A 17,939-nucleotide genomic window follows, 5' to 3' on the forward strand; every position below is an offset into this window, starting at 1 on the left:
AGGAAGGAAGAAAGAAAGGAAGGGAGGAAGGAAGAAAGGAAGGAAGGAAGCAAGAAAGGAAGGAAGGAAGGAGGAGAGGAAGAGGAGGGAAGGAGGGAAGAAAGGAAGGAAGAAAGGGAGAAGACAAAATAAAGTAGGATAAAGTATAGTTATTAAAATAAAAAATAATTATTAAGAAGAAAAATTTCTATTAAAAAAAACACAAAAAACAAAAAACGGGTCGGTCTAACCCTAGGACAAATGGTGGAAACGAAGCCACACAGACAAAATCTGCACAGGGCAGGAGTGGTACTGCAGGTCAGCAGTAGGGGAAGGATGGGCTTTTAATAAACAGTGCTGAGATAGAGCACTCAAGGTGTGAGCTGGAAGATGAAACTGAATCTCTACCTCATGCTGTACACAAAAAAACCCCGAATTAACCATAGATCAAAGACCTAGGGAATGGTGAAAGGTCAGACTAAAAGGCTTTTAAAAGATACGATAGGAGACTAGCTGCATGTCCTTGGGACAGAGAAAGATTTCTTAAAACGAAGACCTGGGACTTCCCTGGTAGTGCAGTGGTTAAAAATCCACCTGCCAATGCAGGGGACATGGGTTTGATTCTGGTCTGGGAAGATCCCACATGCTGTAGAACAACTAAGCCTGTGCGCCACAACTACTGAGCCTGCACTCTAGAGCCCATGAGCCACAACTACTGAGCCCGTGTGCCACAAATACTGAGCCTATGCTCTAGGGCTCACGAGCCACAACTACTGGGCCCACGTGCCACAACTGCTGAAGCCTGTGCTCCACAACAAGAGAAGCCACTGCAGTGAGAAGCCCACGCACTGCAATGAAGAGTAGCCCCTGCTCGCAGCAACTAGAGAAAGCCTACGTGTGGCAACAAAGACCCAACACAGCCAAAAATAATGACAAATTAGTCAATGTTAAAATTAAGAACTGATAAAGACTTGACTCAAAGAAAGTAAAAAGACACATCAAGGGAGTGAGTATATTTACAACACATACTTAGAACCAACAAAGAACTGATGTACTGAATATATATACAAACCAGTGAGAAAAAAATAGACAATACAATAGAAAAATGGGCAAAAGGAACTTCATGAAAGTGGAAATTCAATAAAAATATGGAGAGACTCAACTTCATCATGGAAATGCAAATCAAACAATGAAACATCACTGCGCACCCATCAGATTGGCCAAAATGTTCAAACTGGACACTTAATAAAGTATTAGAATGTGGAGAGGTGTGCACGCTGCTGGTGAGGTGTGAATGGGTGCAGCCACAACACGCGAAGCGCGAGCATGTGCACACTCCATGACCCAGCACGTCTGTGACAGCCCGATGTCCATCCCCAGCAGAACAGATAATTTGTGATATGTGATGAAACATAACGAGAATGTACACAATAACATTTCAGACACCAAACAATGTGGGAAAAAAAAAAACAGAAAAAAAGTATAATTCCCTTTCTCTAAATTTCAAAATCATGCAAATCTAAACTATGTAGAGACATGTATACAGGTGGTAAAACTAGTTTTTAAAGCAAGGGAAGGGACTTCCCTGGTGGTCCAGTGGTTAGGACTCTGCGCTTCCACTGCAGGGGGCATGGGCTCGATCCCTGGTTGGGGAACTAAGATCCTGCAGGCCGCATGGTGTGGCCAAAAATTAAAAAAAAAAATTTTTTTTAATTTAAAAAAAAAGCAAGGGAAGAATTTTCACAAAGATCAGGACAGTGATTCCCTGTGAACGGGAAAGGAGAGGACACACAGGGACTCTCTAAGGCACTGGCAACATTCATTTCTCCACTTGGGTGGGTGCAGAGGTATGTGACTTTTTTTTTTTCGGTATGCGGGCCTCTCACTGTTGTGGCCTCTCCCGTCGCAGAGCACAGGCTCCGGACGTGCAGGCTCAGCGGCCACGGCTCACGGGCCCAGCCGCTCCGCGACATGTGGGATCCTCCCGGACCGGGGCACAAACCCGTGTCCCCTGCATCGGCAGGCAGACTCTCAACCACTGCGCCACCAGGGAAGCCCGATCGTAGTTACTTTAAAGTGAAAGCTCAAGGGTATGGATCATGTCTTATGTAAGTTCTGATTTGCTGTATGCCCCTTCTGTGTTGTGGACGTTTACTGAAGATTGATGGCATGGAAGGAAAGAGTTAATGAAAGTTCATCTTGAGAAGAAACAAGACAATCAGTATTGAGAGGAAAGGTTTTTTTTTTTCCCCCCTCTGAGCATGGTGCAATTCTTAGAAATCTTTTCTGATGGGAGATTTTTTTTTTTTTTCCCTCACAACCTAAACTCTTCTGAAGTGCAGTTGGGAGGGGGATTCTCAACCACTGCACCACCAGGGAAGCCCGCTCTATTTTAAAATCACCTTTATTGAGGTGTAATTTACAACAGTAAAATCATACCCATTGTAAGTGTACAATTTGATGACTCTTGACAAATGTATATAATTGTTTAGCAACCACCTCAATCAAGATGTAGAGCATTTCCATCACCCCCCGGGCTCCCTGTGTCTTTCTGCAATATCCCACCCCCAACCCCAGGCAACCACAGATCTTTCTCCTGTTATAGTTTTGTCTTATCTAAAATGTCATATAGGGACTTCCCTGGTGGTGCAGTGGTTAAGAATCCGCCTGCCAATGCAGAGGACACGGGTTCGAGCCCTGGTCCTTGGTCCTGGAAGATCCCACATGCCACAGAGCAACTAAGCCCATGAGCCACAACTACTGAGCCTGCATGCCACAACTACTGAAGCCCGCGCACCTAGAGGCCACGCTCCGCAACGAGAAGCCACCGCAGTGAGAAGCCTGCACCCCGCAACTAAAGAAAGCCCGCACACAGCAACGAAGACCCAGTGCAGCCAAAAATAAATAAATAAAATACATTTATTTAAAAAATTTTTTTTTTAATGTCATATAAGTGAAATCACACAGTAAGGTCTCTTGTGTCAGGTTTCTTTCACACAGCAAAATGCATCCAAGTTGTATGGATGTTTGCTTATTACTCTCAAAAACATGTTTTATCTTTGTTTCACTGAATAAAAACAATGAGTTATTTTAAAAAGTCACTTTCGTGTCTTATTATATGTATAACTCTGTGTTTTAATATTAAAAGAGCTTTAAAAAATTTTTAAAGGTACACATTTATGTATAAAGATATTGATAGATTTATAATAATGAAAAAATGAAAAGAATGTAAATATCAGTATGGGAATAAATAAAAGTGGTGTAACCAGATGGTAGAAAACTAAGTAGTTAATTAAAAAACATGTTCTCAAAGAATAGTTAAGGATATAATGTATATAGAGTATTAGAAAAACACATATCCACACACACACACACACACACACACGGAGCTGGAAGAAAGCAAACCTAAATAGTTACAGTGATGATTTCTGGATAGATCTTGATCTCTCCACTTATTGATATTTTTCAAAAATTCTATGATACAAATTTAATTTTTACCCCTTTCATTTTTTATTTCTTTTTTTTAATGGCCGTACAGATTTCTTCTGTCATCAGGCCAAAGATTATACAGGATTAAGTATGTTGAATGAGAAAAGAAAAATGTAATTTTCAAACTCAAAAAATGAATTAGTAACCAAATTCAGTAAAGTTGCAGGATACAGAATTAACATACAGAAACTGTTGCGTTTCTATATACTAATAATGAACTATCAGAGAAATTAAGAAAACAATCCCATTTATAATTACATCAAAAAGAATAGGACTTCCCTGGTGGTCCAGTGGTTAAGAATCCGCTTTCCAATGCAGGGGACGCGAGTTGATCCCTGGTCAGGGAACTAAGATCCCACGTGCCGTGGGGCAACTAAGCCTGCGCCGCAACTACTGAGCCCGTGCGCTCTAGAGCCCATGCACCACAACTAGAGAGAAGCCCATGCGCCACAACGAAGATGCTGTGTGCCACAACTCAGACCCAATGCAAACAAATAAATATTGAAAAAAAAAAAAGAATAAAGTACCTAGGAATAAATGTAACCAAGGAGGTGAAAGACCCGCACAGTGAAAACTAGAAGCCACTGATGAAAGAAACTGAAGAAGACACAAATAAATGGAAAGGTATTCTGTGCTTATGAATTAAAAAAATTATTACTAAAATGTCCATATTACCCAAAGAAACCTACGGATTCAGTGTAATCCTAATCAAAATTCCAATGGCATTTTTCACAGAAATAGAACAAACAACACTAAAATTCATATGGAAGCACAAGGGACCCCAAATAGCCTTAAGCAATCTCGAGAAAGAAAAACAAAGCTGGAGATATTGTGATCCTTGATTTCATAATATAATACAAAGCTAGAGTAATCACAACAGTATGATGATTAGTATAAATACAGACACATAGATCAATGGAACAGAACAGGGAGCCCAGAAATAAGCCCATGCACTTACGGTGAATTAAGGGAGCTGAGAATACACAGTGGGGAGAAGACAGTCTCTTCAATAAATGATGTTGGGAAAACTGGACCACTATCTCACCATACACAAAAATTAATTCAAAATGGGTTAAAGACTTGAATCTAAGACCTGAAATCAGAATACCCCTAGAAGAAGACATAGGCAGTAAGTTCCTTGACGTTGGTCTTGGTGATGATTTTTTGGATTTGACACCAAAAACCAAGGCAACAAAAGTCTAATCAAATGGGACTACATCCAACTAAAAAGCTTTTGCACGGCAAAGGAAACAAACCATTGACAAAATGAAAAGGCAACTTACTGAATGGAAGAAAGTATTTGCAAATCATATACCTGATAAGAGGTTAAAACCAAAATACATAAAGAATTCATACAACTCAATAGCAATAAGAATCTGACGGGGACTTCCCTGGCGGTCCAGTGGTTGAAACACCGAGCTTCCACTGCAGGGGGCGTGACCCCTGCAGGGTTCAATCCCTGGTCCGGGAACTAGGATCCCACATGCCGCGTGTCCAAAAGAAAAGGGCAGACGATCTAAATAGACATTTTTCCAAAGAAGACATACAGATGGCCAACAGGTACGTGAAAAGATGCTCAACATCACTAATCAGGGAAACGCAAATCAAATGAAAATGCAAAGCTCGAGATGGCACCTCCCACCTGTCAGAATGGCTATTATCCAAAAAAGATAAACATGAAATAACAAGCACTGGCCAGATGTGGCGGAAAGGAAATGCTTGTGCATTGTTGGTGGGGATGTAAACTGGTGCAGCCACTACAAAAAAACAGTATGGAGGTTCCTCAAAAAATTAAAAATAAAACTACCATATGATCTAGCAATTCCACTTCTAGGTATTTATCCAAAGAAAACGAAGACACTGACTTGAAAGATACCTGCACCCCCATGTTCACTGCAGCATTATTTACAATAGCCAAGACATGGAAAAAACCTAAGTGTCCACTAACGGATGAATGGATAAAGACGTGTGTGTGTGTGTAATGGAATATTATTCAGCCATAAAAGGTAACGAAATCCTGCCATTTGTGGATGGACAACAACCTGGATGGACCCTAAGAGCATTATGCTAACTGGAATAAGAGAGAAAAAGGCAAAGACCATATGATCTCACTTATATGTGAAAAGTGAAAAAAACAAACCAAGCTCACAGATACAGAGAACAGACTGGGGGCTGCCAGAGGCGGGGGGTGGGAGGGGAGGCAGTGAAATGGGTGAAAGGAGTCCAAAGGTACAAGCTTCCAGTTATAAAATAAGTAAGTTATTGGGATGTAACGTACAGCGTGGAGACTGCAGTTAATAATGCTGCACTGCATATGTGAAGGCTGCTAAGAAAGTAAATCTTAAAAGTTGTCCTCACAGGGAAAAATGATCCTGTAACTATCTGTTAACTAGACTTATTGTGATCATTTCACAGCATATACAAATATCGAATCGTTATGTTGTACATCTGAAACTAATATAATTATACCTCAGTTTAAAAAAAATAAAATAAAATCAAAGCTATGGTTAGACAGACCTATGAAAAGCTATCCAGTCTTTTTTCATCCAGACAGGGCGTTGAAACAAACTTCTCCCGAGGATAAGAAATTGTTAACTAACTTGCAGATAAGAGACCAGTTGTGACCAAATGACTCGTGAGTAGCATCTCCTTACAGGAAAGGAAACAAAGAAGTACCTCAGCAGCCCCCTGGGCGGGGAGAAGGCGTAACACTGGACTCGTGGGTATGCGGCTCTGAGCATGATGGACAGCAGGGCCGCGGCGCCTGCCCCCAGGCTGTGCCCCACGATGACCAGCCGGTATTCCTAGGGGGCAAATGCAGAATGAGTAAAGGTTAAGAAAACAAACAGCTAATGGCAGAGAAAAGGAAAAAAAAGAAGAATTAAAATCTCACAGGTGCAATGCTGAACGCCTGGCTCAAAATCCCGTCGTTGATGAGTCGTCGGTAAACGTATCTGGCAGCTTGAGAAATCCCCTGAAAGTGCAGACGCAGAGGTGGTTGGTGACTGTCAGACAGGGCAGGCCTACACAGTGTCTCCTATCGGTGACTCTGTCCCCCCAGACAGGAAAGGCATCCTGGGATCGGCGGGCACATCTACCGCTCACTGCTGTATTCCTGGCACCTGGCACAGAGCCTGGCATGAAGCAGGGGCTCAAAAAATATTTCCATGAGCGAAGAGGTGACGTCAGGAACATCTTTCCGTGTCAGTGGATATTTCTGAGGCTTCTTCTGTAGCTACAGAGTATTTTGCTGCATGGACGTCCCACAATTTACTTTAGCCAAGTCCCCGTGGTCCGTCACGTTTAGATTATATAAACAGCTGATCTTTTGCAAGTATGTTAAAATGTAAAGTTCTGAATCAGTGACAGTGACTAAGTAGCCACTGTTCCTGCAAAAGCAGAACTAAGACCATCGGAAGTGAGTTCGAGGGAGGTCAGGCTTTGGTTTAATTTCAAAAAATAGAATGTAAAGCTTCCTAACAAATACAGCTATCTCACGAAACAGACTTCTTGAAAATTAAGTGGTTCCCATCGAGGAGAGACAACCCTGTCAACCAAAACCATTTTCGGAGTGCTTCCTGCAGGACAACACGGGACGGGCCTGGCCACCGGCCCAGCAGCCTAACCTCCAACAGGATGAAGTGGGAGAAATTCCACGTAAGATGGGAGACTGTTGTGCCCCTCTCCAAAGCTGCTGCAAATTCCTGATTCAACAGCTCTATAACCCTGTGAGCAGAATGCGGAAGCTGGCCTCGTACATGAGAAACCAGGAGGTCTGAAGGGTTAACATGCTGTGCACAGTCTGACGGCACTTCTGGACAAACCGCCAGATCTCCCTTTCCTCCCCCCACCGCCACGCGATGCTGTCGACTTCCGCCACCATTTATCAGGCACCTACCGCGTGTCTGGTTCTGGGCAGCCAGAGCCACTCGGCATTGGGACCACAACTCGGCCGGTTGTGAGTCTCCCTGGCACGAGTGTTACAGGTGAAACGCCAAGACCGTTTTGAGCTGCACAGCTTTGAACTCCAACCATCGTGGACAGCATCAGAGCCAAAACTCGGTACCGAGGCCAAGAGCAGAGAACAGTCCGTGCCCTCAGGCCCTGAGCAGCTGTCTTCCCGGCGGGAGGGCAAGAGCTGTCACTGAACAAAACGGTGCCGGAGGAGGCCTCCGCTGAGAGCCGGCCAGGCCTGCAGGGTCGCAGCTTGTGGAGGCACAAAACCTCGGTCTGCGGCCCAAATTCTTCTAAGACCAGAGCCACAGCTGAGCCCACAGGGCTCTGAGGGTATTCTGTGCTTGGCTAGTTGATGCGTCTCTATGATAAGTTTTAAATTTCTTATTTGTTTTTCTTCATGCACACCCAGTAATAGTTAAACTGGACTTGTCAGTGAATTGAGGTATGAAAAGACAGCTAAGGGATAAAGGAAAAAAGTTAACATTCCCAGGACTGTCGAGCTCCTAACTGGCGGCAGAACAAAAGCCAAAAGCCTCCACCCTGGCTCTTCCCTGAAGTGTCCAGGCACAGAAAAAAAACCAAAACCCCAAAAAACAACAATAACAAAAAAACCTGGAAGGAAAAAAAGTTGTCCAGACAGGACACTGGGGTTCAATTACCAGCACCGCACTCTGGCGATAACATGTGAAAAAACTATTACCGCAGAAGTAATACATGTTCTGGTTAAAAGCCACACGAAGTTTATAAAAATAGTGGAAGGCCACTGCCCTCCATCCCCGACATTCTTCTCCCCAGAAGCAGCCGCTGTAGCCTTTAGGGAAGGAATCATCTCAGACTTTCCCTCAAACGTTAAAACGCTCAGCTCTACAGCCTTGTTAGTCATCAGGAAAATGCAAACCAAAACCACAGTGAGATACCCACTTCACAGCCACTAGAATGGCTATATTCAAAAAAAAAAAAAAAAAAAAAAAAAAAAAAGAAAGAAAGAAAAGTGATGAGGATGTGGAGAAATGGAAACCCATGTTCTGTGCTGGTGGGAATGTAAAATGGTGCAGCTGTGTTGGAAAACAGTTTGCTAGTTCCTCAAAAAGTTAAACAGAGAAATAACAGAAGACCCAGCAATCCCACGTCTGGGTATATTCCCCCCAGAACTGAAAGCAGGGACTCCAACAGTTATCTGCACACCCACGCTCATGGCAATTTTACAACAGCCAAAGGAAATTCTGACACACGCGACAACACGGATGAAGCTCGAGGACATGTGCTCAGTGAAATAAGCCAGTAATGAAAGGACAAATACTGTATAATTCCACTTATATGAGGAACGTAAAACAAGCAAATTCACAGACAGTAAAATGGTGGTCCCCAGAGGCTGGCGGAGGGAAATAACTCTGCTCTGAGCAGGCCGCGCTCCTCCCATCATCCCTTCGGCAGGAGCTTATGCACCCCGTGCCCCCTCCCAGCACAGTAACAGTGAAACAGGAGCTCGGTTTTGTGACACGCAGAGAATGCAGTGACCTGCGAAAAATTGCTGAGCGTCTGCATGTCAGGGAGCGTCTGCCTGCACTGTGTTGCGCTAAAGCTTTTTCTCACCATGAGGACGTACTACTTTAATTACACAGGAAGAAAAGCATTCAAATGCCGACTCTGACACTTGTTCCGGTAACTGTGTAGCTACTGGCAAGTGACGCAATCGCTATGAACCTGCTTCTTTCTCTTAAAAACAAAGAAGTCGTGCTGCACAGCACCTGGCGCAGAGCAGCGTTAACGCGGGAGACGCCGAGCTGAAAATACTCCAGCGCCTTTGAGGTTCCCCTTGACAGAACATTCCAGACCACACGGCCTCGGCTCCTACCTTGTGTGCCCAGCAGTCCTGCACCTCACACTCCAGGTCGAGCGGCTCGCTCTCGGCTGACAGGTCCGTAAGGATGTCCTGGAAACAGTGCGTGGGAAGAGGCCGTCAGCTGGGCTGGGCCAGCTGAGGGTGGCCATGTGGGACAGTCCCCTGGTTCAGGCTGTTGAGAATCGGACCCCGGGTGCCTGAACTCGGGAGAGATGCCAGGTGGCCAGGAAGCTCCTGAGGGACCCACGGTGCAATCAGACATGAAGACTGGGGAGGGGACACGTCTAAGAGGCACCCTCTGCCCCCACTCCCTGCACACAGCACCTAAGCACCCACGAAGCACAGAGCCCTGGGCCAGGGTGTTGAGCAAAGCATGGTTCCCGTCCTCCAGGGGCCCAGTCAACGGCTGGTTGAAACTTAAGAGAGGGTAAGAGACACGTCACACAGAGCAGAGGAGGGGTGAGCGCTGCAGGGCATGGGGGGCTTCCTGGAGGAGGTGGCCTGAGCCAGAGCCTGATGGAAAAGCTGGTTTTCAGGAAGCAGAGGAGAGAACAGAGGCTGGCCTCCTCACCCAGGGGAGCAGCAGGGCCCAGGGCAGAGGCATCCGAGCACAGGAAGCGGGCGGTGGGCTGGGCTCACGGGCACTCGACTCTGGATGCATCGAGGGGCCGCGGGCAGAGCCCGGGAGGCTGGTGTGTCCCCGGGACCCAGGGAGGCCCACCTGCGGGGGGAGGGGCCCCAAAGGTGGCTCTGGCGCCGCCAGGGCTGCGGACTTGCACTGCAGCGCTGACAAGAGCCTCAGCAAGAACCAGGAACCGTGCCTAACGCAGCGGGAGCTGCCAGAGGTCTGCGAGCAGTGGCAGGTCTGACCGCGTTCTAGAAAGAGTCCTCTGGATGCTACGAAGGACAGACTGGGGAGACGCGAGACGAGAGACAGGGACCGAGGCAGAGGACCTGTCGCGCGGGCCCAGGAAAGAGAGGCCTGGGACCAGAACCAGGGCTGCGGTGCTGGGACTGGAGGGGGCGGGCCAGAGAGGGGCCGGGCAGGACCCCACGCGACAGACTGGGCAGGAAGCGAGGAGAGAGCCGGAGACAACTTCAGCTCTGCGGCTTCTTGGGGGGCAAGGGGGCGCCGCATGGTTACTGGGGCGGGCGGTGCCCTGACGGGAGAGCAGACCCGGGGGCCCGGGCAGACCCAGACGGCTCCTGGCGAGGCGGGGGCAAGGCTGCCCGCGCACGGTCGGGGGTGGGGGGTGGGGGGTGGGGGGAAGCAGAAGAGGGTGGAGTCTCGGTTCACTTCCTGGGTCAGGAGAAAACTAGGTAGGAAACGAGACGGAGGAACAGCCAAGAAGAGACCAAAAAGCACGACACAGGAGAGAAGAAAGTCGCCAGGTGTCTCCGTGGGGCAGAGGCCGAGCAGGATGGGAGGGGACCGCTGGGTGGGGCTGGGCAGTGCTGGCTCCCACGGCACTGGGGGAGCAGCGGCCAGGGGAGCCGGGGGCAGGCGCGTCGGGCCGGCTGAGACCCCCAACGGGAACTGGGGAGGTTGCGGGGGTACCTAAGGTGGGCTGACTTTGGACTGCATGACTTAACCTACTGTTCTTTCTGGCTTCGGGTGCAGAAAATTCAAGGGGAGGGTCACCCGGGTTGGGGGCCCAGGGAATCCAGCGGGCACCCGCCTGGGTGTAGGGGAGCCCAGCCCTGCCAGCGTCTAAGTTTCCAATATTTCTCGGTTAAAAGGAAATGGCTTTATCTGCTTTTTCAAAGGGAATATTTGACAGCCCTGGACTCGCCTCCCTGTTTGCCACGCCTGGTGTTTCCCTGTGTCTGATGCTGTCACTTACGAAGGTTTCCCCTCAGTTCCAGGAAAGCTGGGTCTCCTGGCGTCTGAGCTGCTGACTGCCCGCCCCCAGTCCCCTGGGCCAGCGCGCCAGGCTCCGTACCTGGAGAGACATGGTTCCCCTCACAGCCACCACCACCGACTCCTTCCTGTGGTCCAGGGCCACTAAGAAGGGGAGCTCGTACACCTGGGAGAGAGGAGCGAGCGTGAGCGCGGCGCGTGCGGACACGGCTGGATAGCCCAGAGCGCCTAAGGAACGGCGCCTGCGAGCGCGGCGCGGAGGGGGCGCTGACCCCCATCCCTGCCCATCCTCGGTAGACAGTGTGACTTCGGATTCTCGGGATGAAAGGCTCTCTAAACCCGAGACCCTTTTACCCTCGGGGGCAGGGGACAGAGCCGTCTCAGTGGGCAAGACCAGAGCCTCCACTCTGGGTCAGTGCGAGCAGCGGGTGACAGGCTCTGGGCCCCGTAAGCACCCACTTGCATCAGAACCGACCGCAGGTCCAGCGGAAACCCTAGGCTCCCGCCTTCGCATCTGCAGGAGCTCCCGAAGGAGCGGCGAGAGGGTCTGGGTCAGGCAGACCTGCCTCAGGAACTCTGCTCCGCACCATTCCTGCCGTGGGGCCCCAAGCAAATGTCTGAAGTTCTCTTCGACCCCGTTTCCTCATCTTTAAGGAGGACAGCATGGTGTGCTGTCCTCCGGCTGGTGTGACACCACGGGGACGGCCACCTGTGCATGGTGAACGGTCGTGCATTTGGAGCCAGCAGGAGAGGACAGACTGCCGACTCCACCACCCTGGTTTCCGCAGGAGGGGGACTTCTGCCGATGACCTTGTCGGGGGCTCCCTGAAAGAGCCCACAGAGCAGTCACGAGCCTTCTGTGGAAAATCACCTCCTGGAAACCCCATCCGCTCTTTCTGTCATCACCACTCAGCGACAGGGCAGCACAGCGCTCACGGGCTCCTGCGCTTTGCTGGGCCCCAGATTCTCTGCGGGCAGGAAAGCAAGATCCTGGACGCGCTGACCTCACTGGGATGGGCTGTGACTTTTGCACCTACTGTCTAAATGCAGCAGTTTGGGAGCCAGGGGGCTCAAGAACAGGACACCAGTGGTTCCCTGAGTCGTCTGTGCGCTGGAACGGTGGGGGGCTCCCGAGCTGGGGTCCCATCGCCGCAGATTCTGACTTCATTCATCTGGGGTCTGGCCTGGGCTTCTGAGTTTTAAAAGCTCCCCAGGAGATCCCAGCAGACAGCAGATGTGAGAGCCGCTGTGCTTGGCTGCAGGTTCTGGGCTTCCGGTGCCTGGGAGGACCACGTGGGGAGCCACGAAGCAATGCAGGACGGGTCCCTGACGCCAGACAGACTGGCTTCCGCAGGTTCACTAACCAGCCCTGCGACCCTGGGACCCTCCCAAGTGTGAGACGCACTGCACCGCACCGCACCGCACTGCACTGCACTGATAGGATGGAGCTCAGACCCAGACTGGGATTGATCAACCCCGACACCTGTGTGGGATTACTGCCGAGGGCGACTCATTGTTCTTCACTAAAAATGGGCTCAGGTGAAACGCAGCATAGTCTCTCTGATGAAGACTTTCTGCCCCATCTCATGTTAAACCTGGGGGGCTTCAAGAGCGTTTGTGAACCCCGAGATAGTGCGCTAAACTTGGGGTGAGTATGTGTCTGTGTATGTGTCTCCGCACATTTTTCCAGGGGAATAGTTTATTAACTTCCACCAGAATCTCGAAGGACTCCAAGACCCAGGAGAAGTTAGGAAGCACTGCTCACTGTACCTTGTCGTGAAAGCTGACGTGAATGAAATCCCGGTACTGCAGCCCCGTCGTCTGCAGGATGGAGCCAAAGTGACAGTTGAGCTGATCACCTCCAACCAAGTCATAATCGGTTGTCCGGCTTCTGCAACTAAAACGGGGGCAGAGGCGTTACTGCGCCGACCAGAGCCACGTACCGAGGAAGACCCCCCCCCCCCCCCCGCCGTCCCGTTTCCTAGCAAACCTGAGGGCGCCCGCTGACAGTCCGCAGAGCTCAGTCTGGCGAACCGACAGTGGCCTTTAAATGACACTTCTGTGGACACGTCTTACTACAGTCTGACTTCTTTATTAATGCTTTACATAGTCAAAAAATAAACCAACAAGGATGGGAGAGACCCTAAAATCACCGGGAATGGGACAAGCCGGCATCAGGTATCTCCCGATATGATGTTGTAAGAAGGACGCAGGCTCCGCGTGGAGCATTCCTGCCAAAGATGCGTAACTTGAACCTAGTCGCGAAGAAGTCGCCGGACAAGTGCAAAGTGAGGGCCCGCCTACAGAATACCCAGACTGTCCTTTTCAAAACGTCAATATCGTGAAAGATTTGAAAAAAAAAAAAAAAGAGAGACGGAGGAACTGTTCCAAACTGGAGGAGACTAAGGAGACATGACAGCTAAATGCAATCCACGCTCCTGGACTGGAAGAAAATGTGCTACAAGGGGTATTACTGGAACAATTGGAAAAACTGGAATAGCTAATGATTAATGATAAACTTCCTGAATTTTATAACTGTACTGTAATTTATGGCAAAGAAAGACCCTGTGCTTAAGAAATACAAGCTGCAAGTAATCAGAGGTAAAGGGGCACGATGCCCGCAACTGCATCTCCAATGGTTCCGGGGGGAAAACACGTATTTATGGAGAGAGTGACACAGCACACGTGACAAAACTGAGTCACAACTGGTCATTCTAGATAAAGGACATGGGCGTTCTTAGCACTGCTCTCGTGGTTTTTGAAATACTTCAAAGTTTTTTTAAACAGGGAAATGTGATTATTTTTAGAAAATAAAGTACGGACAGCACAGCAAGCAACATCCGGAGCGGAATGAGGATGGAGGCCTCAGACGGTGCCGACCTACCAGTCGCCACCGATCCTGCACAGCCCTGTGAAAGGGTTTCTGTAAATGTAGAGAGGCCACCCATAGGCAGCTGCTGCAAACTGCATATAGTGATGGCAGTTTTCTAATTCTGCATCCAAATCAGCTTCCTGTAAGAGAAGAAAAAAAGCGTTTTGTTTAGGGGAACCCATTAAGGAGAGGATCAACACACTATGATCTTTTTTTTTTTTAATTTAATTTGCATTTTATATTGGAGCATAGTTGGTTTACAATGTTGTGTTAGTTTCAGGTGTACAGCAAAGTGATTCAGTTATACATACACCTATTTCTATTCCTTTTCAGATTCTCTTCCCATATAGGTTATTACAAGACATTGAGTTCCCTGTGCTACAAAGTAGGTCCTTGTGGATTATCTATTTGATAAATAGTAGAACACACTATGATCTTAAACCTGAACTCAAATTCCTGATTCCTCCCTTTCTTTCTTCAGGGAATAGACATCTCGGAGGACTTCCACTGGGAAAACTGGGCCTTAAATACAGACAGATGAACCTCTCATTTTAGGAGAATGCAGAAGTTAGCAGCAAAAATCCCTAATGACTTTTCTGACTCCTGGTGAAATAAGCCGGTGACTTCCTGCTGGATGCAGGTGCAGACGCCACTGCAACAAATGGGCTGCTGGGAGCTAGGTGCAGAGATAGGCACACGATCTACATGCAATTTTCTCTTTCAAAAGCACAGGAGTCTGTGGCGGGAAAGCAATCGTCAAGCAAAGCTGAACTGTATCTGTTCCCTAGACCCAGAGACGAGAGCAAACACACTCTGGGAGAACCAGGTCCCACCCCAGAGGGAATTTTCGACATGCAGACAACAGCCAGTTTCCTCAAAGAGAATCTCAGGGGAAAAAAAAAAAAAAAAATACAACGGGTGGTGAACGGGCCAGGAATGGGCTCCTCTACCTGAACTCCAGGCGATGAGGAGATGCCTCCCCAGACAGGGGACAAACCACAACGAGCAAAAGCCACAAGTCAGAGTCCAATCAACTGCTCCTGAAACTGCTGCTTTTAAAAAAAAATTTACAAGTAGGTGTAAATGTCAAAACTGTACAACTCAACAGAGACACGGGCTCACCTGGGAGGGCTCTGGGGAACGGCTGACCACCTGGTCAGGCTCCTGGTTGTTTCTGATGCTGTCCTGCTGCTGATGGAGAAGAGCGAGCCCTGCTGCGATGTCGCTGGGCACCAGGTCCGTGTCCTGGGTGGGAAACCACAGCGGCTTATCGTAAACCCAGCGGGAACGGCCCGCGAGCTCCCAAGGGTCCGGTTTTACGCAGTTCACGTGCACACACATGCACATACACATACACATACAGTTATGTGTGAAAAGGTGTTTTAAAAAATATCTTCCTTTCAGGACTCCTGCGTGTGAGCTTCGTATCTCTTACTATCCTGCCCTCACACAAACCTGCTCGAGAACATAAATATTTTACTGATCTCTGTCCTCAGATTTCACGTCAAGTGAGTCAGCTATTTTTAATCTACTTCACGTCGCCTGTAGAGTGGGTGAGGAAATGGGTAAATTCGTCCTCTTTGGGGTAACGTCTGATTTTGGCCCAGGTCTGCACTCTTACTGCTCAAGATGCTGAGAAGGTTTCGCTGAAAGAGTCCACGGCAGAGATGTGTGAGACTGGACTTACACTCACCGGGCAGCACGAGCCTCTACAAGACCCTCAGACTAGGAAAGCAACAGAGTGAGTGTCCAGAGCCTGGCCTGACCCTCCTTCACGAGCGACACGGAGCAGACGGGAGTCCACAAGAAACTCGGTACGGCCACCCGGCCACTCGAGCCACCGGTTCTGCCCACGATGCAGGTTAAGACGTCCTCTAAGGACAGCCAGATTCTCTTCCTCCTTCTTTCAACAACCTTACGACCAGGTTGAAGCGCTCCTTTGAAATTATTTAGGGGGACACACTTCTCTCATCCCTGTGTGGAGGCTGCTGGTTACGGAGCCAGCCTTGAACAGGGCAGCCCTGGACGCCACAGAGAGGTGAGAAAAAGACTGGCAGGTGGGCACGACGTCAAGAGAACTCCTCTCTCTCACTTGGCTGCAGTACTGAACATAACAGCAGTTTATCAGAGATCATTATAAGAGAAACCGGATGTGAAAGAAAAACAAATGTTTCCACATCACTGAAGAAACTGCTCTAGAACCATGACACCCTTCTGCATTGCAACTGTCTTTAAAAAGAGAATCATCTGTCACTTCCATCATGCCGTAAGTTGTAAGAAACCAGGGTCTGATACTACCTCGGAGGCATGACACTGCCGGGACCTGGCATCTGCTGAGGACCAGCTGGACAAAGAACGTAGCAAAAGACTGGCAAATGATTCTCAAAACGTACAGGTTCCACTACTTAGTTCCTTAAGAACTAATTCAAAATGTTGACTGTGTAACAGATGGGCGTCAACACCGGGACGCGCCGACCAGGGCGTGGGGTCCGTGAGCCCAGGGCCCTGGGTCCCTGCTCCCGGGAGCTCCCGGGCACTCACCCCAGGGCACACCTCCACCCGCGGCACCCGCGGAGGACTCACTCTCAGGAGGTGGTTTATGTCAACAGGGAGACGGGTTCAAAATGCAGAGAACTCATCTTCCCAAAAGAAGTGTTTACTTAAACAGACCAGAAAGAGACCAGAGCAGACCCCGTCGGCTTACTGAAAAGTAGGTTGAGAAAAGCTCTGCCGTACTCGAAAAAGCAACTCGAGTACGGTCGTCTTTGCCGATGCAGCAGCACAGGAACTTGATTCTCGTTTCCCACACGCTTGTAGCTGCCGTCTTGAGGCCATTAAGTAACTGGCTGGACTCAGGACTATCCAGGTGATGGGGGACCGCAGAGGGATACGGAGCCATCTTCCCCCCCAGCGGGTCAAAGACGATGACAATGGTGACTGCGGTAGAGGCGATGATGATCCAGCTGCGACACAGAGAGAGGAAAAGGCTTGGGGCTGCAGCCCTGAAGCGACCCGTGGGGTCGCTCTCGGCATCTGTACAACCTGTGGCTCTTGTTACTAAGGAAGATGGTGATCTCCCAGAACCTGGCGGAGGCGGGCAACTTGTTTCTTCTAGAAGGTTCCTTATGAGCCCGTGGCCAACCCAGGCCCGACAAAGATCAGAGCCCCAAAAGCCACAAAAGGAAAAGGGAAGTGTCTGCTGGGCAGAGCCTCGGCCTGGGCATGCAAGTCCCTGACCTTGACCCAGGCCTACTCCCCAGGGTCTCGGGGTTCCCCTCGGTAAAACCAGAGGAGGCTTCCTGTGCCACGGGATACCCTCACAGGTCTTTCATTCATACGTTTCAATATTTCTGGGTTGTCCACCATGCGCAAGGCGCCCTGGGTCCATGAGCACGTGTGCTCCTGGAAGGTGGCCCAGGAAGGGCCGCCACGGCCTCTACTGAGAGGCTCAGCAGGGCGGCGGGCGTCTCCATCCCCTTATTTACAGCATGAGGGGATGTGACTAGATCATCTGTAAGACTTTTACTCTGGAAAGGGCATAAACCTTATTCCAGCGGATTATTTCCTGCAGCAATTCCAGACCCTGTATTTCTTCACGTCCTACTTTCAGTTTTTGCCCTATTTTGGTCTTCAGGTCTCTTCCTTCTTGTAAGGGAAGGGAGGGAATGCAGAAAAATGAGAACCGGTAAGAAAGGAAACTACATCAATAAATGCATAACGGGAGATGAACTATTCCTCGTGTATGAACAAGTGCCTCCGCATTTTTATGATTTACTCAAAAAGATCCCTTTCTAACTATATTAGGAAGCCTGCATGACACTGGGCCACCTCAGTTACTCAGAAGGTATTTGTTTACCTCCATCTCGAGTGCATTCTGGACGAGAAATTGCAGGAGAAGACTGGAGACCTCACCTGACCGCGACAGTCGCAATGATGCC

At 49.0% G+C, this 17,939-nt stretch overlaps 1 protein-coding gene across 1 annotated transcript in view; it reads right to left on the reverse strand.

Annotated features, from left to right (window-relative positions):
* DAGLB (diacylglycerol lipase beta) overlaps window positions 1–17,933 on the reverse strand; it is a 25,322-nt gene extending 7,389 nt beyond the window's left edge. The window contains exons 1-9 of the mRNA XM_055090612.1: window positions 17,914–17,933; window positions 16,706–16,964; window positions 15,124–15,246; window positions 14,014–14,141; window positions 12,900–13,026; window positions 11,212–11,295; window positions 9,281–9,358; window positions 6,362–6,442; window positions 6,145–6,272 (exon numbers count right to left, since the gene is read on the reverse strand). Coding sequence (XP_054946587.1) covers window positions 6,145–6,272; window positions 6,362–6,442; window positions 9,281–9,358; window positions 11,212–11,295; window positions 12,900–13,026; window positions 14,014–14,141; window positions 15,124–15,246; window positions 16,706–16,900 — 944 coding nt within the window. The 5' untranslated portion in view covers window positions 16,901–16,964; window positions 17,914–17,933. The remainder of the gene's footprint in view (window positions 1–6,144; window positions 6,273–6,361; window positions 6,443–9,280; window positions 9,359–11,211; window positions 11,296–12,899; window positions 13,027–14,013; window positions 14,142–15,123; window positions 15,247–16,705; window positions 16,965–17,913) is intronic.
* Between the last annotated feature and the right edge of the window lie 6 nt (window positions 17,934–17,939).

This window comes from Physeter macrocephalus, chromosome 14 (genome assembly GCF_002837175.3).
Source record: "Physeter macrocephalus isolate SW-GA chromosome 14, ASM283717v5, whole genome shotgun sequence".
In the NCBI taxonomy this organism is placed as follows: Eukaryota; Metazoa; Chordata; class Mammalia; order Artiodactyla; family Physeteridae; genus Physeter; species Physeter macrocephalus.